Source organism: Hyla sarda, chromosome 3 (assembly GCF_029499605.1).
Source record: "Hyla sarda isolate aHylSar1 chromosome 3, aHylSar1.hap1, whole genome shotgun sequence".
NCBI classification, from domain to species: Eukaryota; Metazoa; Chordata; class Amphibia; order Anura; family Hylidae; genus Hyla; species Hyla sarda.
This window is the reverse complement of record NC_079191.1, coordinates 357,356,546-357,366,772: the sequence shown is the minus strand read 5'-3', so window position 1 is coordinate 357,366,772 and position 10,227 is coordinate 357,356,546. Positions and strand designations below refer to the sequence as shown.

At 39.0% G+C, this 10,227-nt stretch overlaps 1 protein-coding gene across 1 annotated transcript in view; it reads right to left on the bottom strand.

Annotated features, from left to right (window-relative positions):
* Positions 1-2,718: 2,718 nt before the first annotated feature.
* SLC24A3 (solute carrier family 24 member 3) overlaps positions 2,719-10,227 on the bottom strand; it is a 380,969-nt gene continuing 373,460 nt past the window's right edge. The window contains exons 16-17 of the mRNA XM_056567630.1: positions 8,840-8,905; positions 2,719-8,035 (exon numbers count right to left, since the gene is read on the bottom strand). Coding sequence (XP_056423605.1) covers positions 7,883-8,035; positions 8,840-8,905 — 219 coding nt within the window. The 3' untranslated portion in view covers positions 2,719-7,882. The remainder of the gene's footprint in view (positions 8,036-8,839; positions 8,906-10,227) is intronic.

The following is a 10,227-nucleotide window of genomic DNA, read 5'->3' as shown; positions in this document are numbered from 1 at the left end:
GTGGTATACATTTGTATCCGTTTGCATACATAATAAATGTATACTTTTTTTTGTTCAAATGTTCAGCAATGTAAAAACTGTAAAACAAGCAAAAAAAAAAAAAAAAAGGATACTACACCATATGTCACAAATATACTTTTTTTTTATCACAACATATGATTTTTTTTGTGGTATAGAAAAGTAGTGCATGCAGAAGTTTTCTATCCCACAAAAGAAAAAAAATAAATTGGACACACTTTTGCAAACTTTTACATGATAGAAGTCTATGGCTATACCACAGCATATGGTTAGCTAATGTATAAAAGCGTCTCTTGGCGAACTGTTGTGGTATAGATGTGAACCAGCCCTAACTGATATTGACATCGGCATGCTACTTCTGTGTCCAGTTTAACAGAAGTTTAATATGGGCAAATTTTTACATGTACGTTATGCCCACAAATCCCAAATTGTGTACGCTTATGTGAAATTGACTTAAAGCTGATTATTTCTTATTTCATATGCTTAATTTTCACCTTTTTATCTGTTTTACAAAATGTATTATTATTACTAAAATGCATTAAAGGGGTATTCCAGGCCCAATAAACATATCCCCTATCCACAGGATAGGAGGGAAGTGTCTAGGACCCCCAATGATCTCTTGAACAGGGACCGACTTTCCCCACTGGATGGAGCAGTGGGTCAGCATATGTTCTATTTAATGTGTATGGTAGTTGCGTTGTTACCCAAGTACAGCACTCAGGTATCTCTGGCACTCCCAAAGACAATAAATGGAAAGTGTGCGGACCCACTGCTCCATTTAGTGAGGAGAGTTGAGTCCCCGTTCTAAAAATCGTAGGAGGTCACATAGGTTGGACCAACCGTGATCAGAGACTTATCCCCTATCCTGTAGATAGAGCAGAAGTTGTTAGTTGCTGGAATACCCCTTTAATGGTACTCACTTATACAATGTTTTTTCTATTCACCAAAGCAGCATTTCAACAAGATGATGCTAGGGAATTCCCGCATGTTATTATATAAATGCTGTATTTATGCAATTCCCTAACTGTTTATTTTCAAAGCAAGAAAGGGGAAATTTCCCTTGTAAATTAAACATTTCTCCCTAAATTATAATATACCCCATGCAAAATGGGTCCACCCTGTAGAAACTCAGGATAGTTAGGAGGTCTGTTAATACTAAGTAATGTAATTATTTAAACTAGTATTGCTAATATGGACAGAAAAAGATGACAAATGATTCCAAAACATCTATAGACTATTCACATCACACAGGATAATGAAGACAAATAATAAAATAAAAAATAAAATAATTCATACCAAAGAAGACCAAACAAATATTGTGCAATATCAATGCATGAAAGGTTTCATTTACATCCCTTTTTCCTCCATTTCAGATATTATTTACATAAATCTATAATAGTTTAAATTAGAATATTGATCCATAAATTAAATGAGCAAAACCCGAAATAACAAAAATCATATGAAAAGAAAAAAAAGCAATCAGTGATAATGGAATCAAATATCAGTCTGGGTAAATCCAGTGATGTTCATTGTGAGTTAAAGCAGCTGTATTGTCCCTTACATGAAATCTGAAGTCAAGTAACTTGTAATTGTTTTTATGTTATTGTGAAGCTTGATAAATTAAACGTTATATTTAAAGTTTAATTTATATATTTTAGGACCTATAGTACCTTTAACTATGTATGTCTCACAAAAATGCCTGTTAACACAACTAAAATAAACACCATGAAACTCACATGCTATAGCTAATTAGCTATGTAAAAATGTATCATTTATTTTACTACATATATTTATCCTCATAATTACTAGTTTGTTTTGTGGTATAAGGACTGAGTGACTGTTTAAAATTGTTTAATTGTTGCATAAAAAAAAAATTGCCAAAGTTGTAGATGAGTTATAGGTTTTGTAGCCCTTTTTAAAGTACAGTACACTTCATTTATTAGCTTGTGGTAAAGGGGTACTCCAAAGGGAAAAATGTTTTTTAAATTATCTGGTGCCAGATAATTATACAGATTTCTATTTAAAGGAGAACTACGGGATTGAAAATGTTATCCCCTATCCTAAGGATAGGGGATAAGTTTCAGTTCATGGGGGGGTTGGGTCCGACCGCTGGGGCCCCCCACGATCTCCCGTATGGGGCCGCGGCTCTCTGGTTAGAGAGGGCTTGTTGACCACCGCACGAGGCGGCGGCTGACACGCGCCCTCCATTTACTTCTATGGGAGAGCCGAAGCGCTGCCTTCGGCAATTTCCGGCTCTCCCATAGCAGTGTATGGAGGGGGCGTGTCGGCCGCTGCTTCGTGCGGTGGTCAACAAGCCCTCTCTAACCAGAGAGCCAGGGCCCCGTACGGAGATCGCGGGGGGGCCCCAGCGGTCGGACCCCCCGCGATCTGATACTTATCCCCTACCCTTAGGATAGGGGATACATTTTTCAATCCCGCAGTTCTCCTTTAAAGGAAAACTGTCAGATATTTTCTCCTGCACTATCCACAGTACTGATGGATAGTACGGGAGACCCTGATTGCACCCTGGCCATTCACCCGCAATTGTACTATGTGGAAATCTTGCTGTAACTGGCATGGGGGGGGGGGCTTCTGCAGGTTAACTGACACTGACGTCAGCGCCGCTTATGAATATTCATCCCCCTCCCTCCAGTTAGGAGCGGCGAAGAGAGGGAGAGCTGGAGGAAGGGGGATGAATATTCATAAGCGGCGCTGACGTCTTTGCCAGTTAACCTGCAGAAGCCCCGCCCGTGCCAGTTACAGCAAGATTTGCACATAGAATAAAAGTACAATTGCGGGCGAACGGCCGAGCGGGAGAAAATATCTGACAGTTTTCCTTTAAAAACCTTCCAGTAATTATGTGTAGTTCTTTCCAGTCTGACCACAGTGCTCTCTGCTGCCACCTCTGTCTGTGTCAGGATCTGTCCAGAGCAGGAGCAAATAACCATAGCGAACCTCCTTGACATGGACAATTACAAGGTGGCAGGAGAGAGCACTGTGGTCAGACCAGAAAGAACGACACAACTTTCTCCAGGGCATACAGCAGCTGAAATGTACTGGGAGGGTTAAGTCCTCTTAAATCTGTATAATTTTCTGGCACCAGTTTTCCTCTGAAGTACTCCTTTATTCTTGTTTTTGGGCGGTGGATGGAAATAGACTGCACTAGTAGGTAAACTGCTTTGTCAGGCCTCCAGACCTATGGAAACTTTCCAGTGCCCTCCCCCTATCAAATTTCTTAGATGCTGTGGTCACTATTGACTGTGGCATTTTAGAGGTTAAGCAAGCCACTTGGTAACAAACTCCCCACCGCAGGTATGGACAGAAGTTAGGAGTGAGTGAGGTGGAAAGAGGTTACTATGGACATTTACTCATATCCAAATGGAAAGTAAAATGTTCCATTAGGATGTGATTGGACCCGTCTGTGTTGTAGATTTCTATAGCCAATCTCTCTATACAAACCAGAACTTGTACAGAGGCATAATTTAGGAGTGTAGATGATCACATTTTTATATACTTTTTTCTCTTTTTTTTTTTCTTTGTTTTTTCAGTTGTATTAAAAAAATATTCTTTTTAATACAATTGGGGCTACAGAATCCCCAAATATTCTGCCCAAACATATGAATACAAGGTACCCCTATGACATGTTAATTTAAACTTATGGGCACATTAATGTATAAGTCAGGACATGATGAGAATTACAATGCAGTGTGCAGCTGCCAGATCAAAAATGTAGCATGCAGCATTTTTTGATATAGCAAAACCAACTGTGTCGGAAGATCCATAGGTCGGGCTCTGTGCTCCATCTCAGCTTATGGGTCAAGAGAAAGGATGTCAGATGCAAAAAATTAAACCTGTTGCGTCTGGCATTCCCATAAGTGATGGATCCAGATCGCCGGACATAATATCTCTACATCTTTAAGCAATTTTTTTTTATATATTATTAGAGAGCTAATTAAACATAAACTTTTTAAACTGCATCTTTAAAAAAACTATAAATAACTAATATAAAATATTTTTTCCCCTGAGAACAAAATTATCAGGTATGCTGAAATACAGCTGCCTGACCAGTGTCTTCCCTGGCATCATCTATTGGAGAAGAGTCAGGAGGCCACCATGTATATAACATGATCAAGCTGTCCCAATGAAATCGGAGAGTTTGGCTAATAACTTGGATAATAATCTAATATGTATGGCCAGCATTAGCAAATGCCTCCATATTACTTCAGGCACAGGTCTTATGCGGTATCATATGGTGATTCAGTAGGGTATCATATTAAAGAGGTAATATTTGATAAAGCAATGCTTTTAGGGAAGAATATATCTGTAATAGGGTATCCAAAATAACATTTACAATTTCTATATAAATTTAGAGCTACATGTAATTAAAGTAAGGGCTGCTTTACACTATGGAATTTCCACCCAAAATTTTCCTTAGGGAAATCTGGGCAGATTTCGCATACAGCAGCCCCCTCCAGAATCGGCAATTTCCGGGGCGGATCTGCCATGGACAGTAAGCACTATCCTGTTCACTACAATGCAGTATTGGGACTTCTCCAGTGGATTGTGTCAAAAAAGACTGCACATGTTCAATCCTCTGGAAGAATCCCGTATCTTAAGTTCTGTAGCAATGGAATTCTGCTGCAAGCAGAATCTGAGCGGGATTTCCTTGTGGAAATTCGGAATGGAAATTCTGTAGTGTGAATGGGCCCTAAGAGTGCATTTTAACCGGGGAGTCGAAGAAGACACTACCTTATGTCTATAGTGCTGCAACAATTTATCTCAATTGACGACTCCCCTGTTAAAATGCAGCTTCAAAAAGCACATGTAAAAATATTATTGCAGTTTTCAATAAATATTCTAGGAACATTTTCATGTTTCTGTGAAGAATCTCCATGGCAGGTCTGCAGAAGGCCTTGCTATACCACATGGTCTTGGGTGTCCTGATCACTACTGTTGGGATCCTTTGCTCAACTGTGCTGACCAGGTGACTTTTAACACTAATATCTTCAGGTTACTGTGTTTTCCATTTCTGACTATACACTAATTTCACAAAATTCTCATAGTGATATTTAATAATTTTTGTTTTTTGTTTTTGGTCTTTCTTTATACTTGTGTTTACTATATGTCAAAGAAAAGCCTCTAGTTTCATGTACACCATGGTAAATTTACTGTAGTCCAGCTAATATTTCAGTGATATGTTGAATACTGCTGCTTTAGCTCCTTACTCATGTTAACACCTTAATGGACAAAATAATGTACAAAACTAGATAGATAAATCTAGGAAGGAACTTATGTGCAACATGTTCAATGTATGGTTATAGGTAGTGTCCTAACTGCCACAAAAAGACAGACCGCACCAATATCAGGTGACCAATGGAGGGGTTTGGGCCACCTCAATATCAAATCACTACAAGCTGTAGTTCTACTCTGCCCCTTTTCTCCCTCTGTCCCTGGATTAGCAGTATTCTAGTTGATTTGTAACACTAAACCAATCAAAGGGAAAAGGGGTACATTTTAAAAACATTTTAGGAACACTGGTTCCTAGTGTTTGTCCTGTGTGATATGTTCCAATACAAGAAAATGAGGTGAATGACATAAAAAAGCTTAGCTTATTGATATAAGTAAGTTATGGATGTATACCACGTTAAGCAGCATTCTTAGATGGTGTCACTGGTGGAAGATAACTGAGGGACTGGCAGTTCACAATTGCTAGTCTCTCGACCAGTAACCAAGGTAAACCCCAATGATTCTTGACTAAATACCAATTATACCAGTAATTTCAATATTTGGTGACAATACTGATAAATGTAATAACTTTAGGTAATAAAATACCATTGTCTAAAAGTCTATGGGGAGGTTTATAAAGCTAGTGTAAAAAAGTGTGGTCCCCCATATGAACCAACTGAAGACAAGTTTGAAAACGAAAGGTATATCCTGACTGATTCCCTGAACAGCTCCTCCATTTTTACTTATAAGCTTCACTTTTCAACGTAGACAGCTCTGTAACAAAATAACAAAAATAAAATAATCACTAAAAAAATAAAGCTCTCATTTATCTCTTGTCAATTACTTCATCCTATGAAGGATTTCCGATCCTGTAAAAATGTTTACAATCAAATTACAACTTCCTAATTCTTGGGAACTGACATAAAAGAATAACAGGGTTGGTCTGCTTTTTCCAGAAACAGCTCCACTCTTGTCTACAGGCTGTTGATGATATTACAGCTCTGCCTTGTTTAAGGTAATGGGACTAGACTACAATATTAGCTCTGAAAAAAATACTTTTTTTTGAGCCTTGAATACCATAACAAACATTATTTTGCTTAAGGAAGAACATTTAAGTATATTGTAGTGTGCACAGTGACAAAGATTTATGTACAATATAACATTCATTTTAGCTTGTTGGAAGGAATGAGAAAGGATTCTGGAAGAATATCATTGAATGGTGCTTTAAAGAAAACCATGCGGTTCTCGATCAATAAACTGTGTTTCGGTTGCTATATTAAATATGTAGGACAATGCACCACAATGAAATAGCTGTATATATATATCATATGTTTACAAAAATAAGCATTGCAGTGCGTATGTCCTTCACTAAAATCCCTGAATAAACGGCAGCTTTCATGACTTATAGAAACTACGCCTAGAATTCTTCAAATAAGTTTCCTCTCTGTACATGCATAATAAATTAAAATTTTATACTACAAAAAATGGCTGGTCTGTGAAAACTAGAATTGTTTTTTTTGGATACATTATCTCTGCCTTGGTTGATCCCATATTATGAGGTCTTTTTCTTAGACTGTAAATACAATATGGCCACATCCAGTGTACACTTTAAAATCTTTTATGTTGTATTATCTTCAAAAAGCATTTGTGCAAAATATGCCTTTTTTTTTTTTTAAGAAACCAGTGTCCATAACTGAATTAGCAAATTATATATGACTTTTGTACATAGTAGCTGTTACCTACTATGAAGCTATGTATAAAAATACTGTACCAGGCAGACTAGCTAGAGCAGATAGCAGACCTTCAGGTGCCACCATGGGTTAAGAAAGAACCATTAATAGTACCGAACAATTACCCTATTGCATTGACTTGCAATGCTCAGTACTCCCCAGAACTAGCAACACACGACTAAAAAGCAACCAATGACTTTGCATTTGACTACGTCACCGGCTGCAGTAGTTACGAGAGCAGATTGATACTCTCTCTACTGTTTACTACTGTCTTAAGAAAAAAAAAGATTTGTTCATTGTATAAAAAGTTCTTTCTTTCTTGGTCTTTCTTCAGCATAAAACATACTCCGATTTCTTGAAAAGTTAATAGGTCAGCCTGTGTCCTTGCTTCGGATGTGCACTGCTGCCCGCTGGGTTCATCAAATGTCATTCCATCTGAATATGGGAAAAGGGTTTTCAGCTATTTGATCCCTTGATATTCCTCATAGTGAATCCCTGGTAATGAATCGTTTCCATTCTTCTGCAACGTTTCAACAATCTCAAGTTATAAATTACATTAAGTTCTTCACCAAATAACTTAAATAGAAGGATTTGTAGCAGATGTGATTGGGGCTGGCTCTGGGCCAGTTAGCAGCCTTTTATCTAAATCCCTGGTCACTGTTAAAAAGGACACAACTCTTGAGCAAATATCGGAAACTCAAACAATTTAAAAGAAACACAGAAAAAGCTACGAAGAAAAGGTCCCCATAGGACAGCATGGGGAAGGATAGGAAGAAGTAATTCCCCTGAACAGTGACCGGGACAGACTTGACGACCTTCAGGTGCATCACCATTTCATGGTAAAGGTCGTGCATTTGTATTGCACCACAAAGTAAGATGAAGTCTCTCTGACGTGTCTGCATGGTAGATCAGATTCCTCCTCTGCACATGGGCAAATTCACAAATGTGAAAACATTGAATTCCGTGAGGATGGAGATACACAGGAAGACGCCATACAATAATAAGCATATAATTCCTAGCTTCTTGTCCAGTTTCCACTTGTTCATGTGAACACCACACACCTATAATAAAAGGTAGAAAAGGGTAAACATTTCTGTATACGAAGGTGGCCTGCTTAGCATATTTTTAAAGGATTGCTAAAATATGTCCCATATAGCTTCCAGACACAGGTGGTACCCACCCCTGTCTCTGCCTGGTCATTGGAATTTCAGGTGCTAAGCAGAAGAAAATTTGGTGTTATGTCATCCATTACATGTCCTGGCACTAATAGCCAAACATTGTTGCCTTTGTTTGCCGTGGTGTTGTGAACGAGAAATCTGGACTGCTAGAGACTGGAACCGTATCATCTTTAGTGACTAATCTAGCTACCGTTTCGGTGATGGACCCCAAACAAAACCTGGAGGGACACTAACAGCTCAGCAATATGTGCAGGGCATCCTGTGGCCACGTATGTGGCCTCTCATTGCAGGGCTTCACCAAGATAATACTTTCTAGCAAGGGTTTCCCAAGAATCCCTCTGCTGCCAGGTTACAACACTTCCTTGGCCTGTCCGGTTGCCAGATTTATTGCCAATTGAACATTTAGGGTAAGTTAGCTTTGGCAACCTATGAGGATACCGGATCTACAGACTTGACTGTAACATCTGTTGGAATATGTGCTGCAGGATGCCATATGGAACCTGTATGTATATTTGTGAGGTTTTACTGACCATCAGGTCTATTTTCCACATGCAAAACATACAGCATAATGATATTTACCTCACGAACATTAAATTCCCCAAATAAAAACTAAACATGACACATGATTTATCCTCAATAACTCAGCCCAAAAATAAAATAGTAGTCATACAGAGCATTACTACATACCGTAACAAACAAGGAAGCGAGGAGTAAAGCCACAGAGTATATGAGACCCCTACTGTTAAGATGTATCTATAATAGAAGAACGTTAAGTTATGATTACACACTTAAATACATATTTACCAAATGCATAGTTATTCATTTATATAGTGCTAACATATTTACAACACTATACAGAGACTCATCACACCTAGTGGTTTCTGTCCCCATTGGGGTTCACCATCTACATTTCAGATGAACCTTTCTCTATGCTTTTGGAGTGTGGGAGTACCTAGAGGAAACCCATGTAAATACCCTAGTGGTTCATGAAAACAACCCTAACCACTGAGCCACAGTGCTGCCCTATCTACTACTACAAAATACTGATAGCCTCCTTTTTTCTGACCCCCTGGGACTAGCTTAGAGAACGGGTGGATCCTGACAAACCGTTTTATAGAAAACCAAAGAGTGAATCCCTGTGTCATACACCACCTCCTAGGGCCTTTAAAGAAATGTTTGTACAGGAGCAGGGACTCCTGTTTACTGCCAGACTTTCTGCTCCTGTACAATTCTGCAGTGGCAATGCATACATTGAATGCATTACCACTCACTTTAAATAATTAGGGACACAAAATTTGACAATCAACTGATCATCAGACTATGTGCCCCAAGGATTTTGCGCCTGGGGCAAAGGCCTCCCTGGCGCCTCCCCCCCCCCCCCACACACACACACACTCACACCCCCTGAAGCCACTGATTTCTTTCTACAATTCCTAGAACTGAAAATGTGATCTCCATCAGATGATGACATGAAGTACACTTTCTTTGGCACAACAAATCAAGAGGTAACATTGTGTTCTCGGGAATTAGTGAAACGGAGTCTAAAGGTCTAGTTGTTAGGGATTATGAGACACAGCCACAGAGAAGTATTTTCCATTGTATACAATGCATCACTAATGGAATGAATCAGTTTTTCCCCGTGGAGGTCATGACAAAGTTTATTAGCATTTCTCGGACAGTGTTTTGGGGTAAAATGAAAAACCTTTTTTGCTTCTTGTGTTCAGGATGCTAGTGTGCATTATCATTGTTACATACGATATATGAGTACTGTGAAACAGAGACAGCAATGGTGGTCAGGGATTGCTATATTTCGGAAAGATTCCTCCCTAATGTCTATGAGACTCAAGAAAGTTTATATCTCTCACTTGCTGGGGACTTCGGTAAATGCTGTTTATGGGCCTGGACTTTTATGAAATGACAGACAGGTTGGTATTGGGGTCTACCATTCCCTTACTGGAAGTCCAGGTTATTGGTTCAGCCTCAGACAACCCAGGTGCTGGGGGCCATTGGTGGGCTAACTTAGGTGTGCACAGAATACAAGGTAGTGTCCCACAGTGTAGAAAGAGACAGGCACT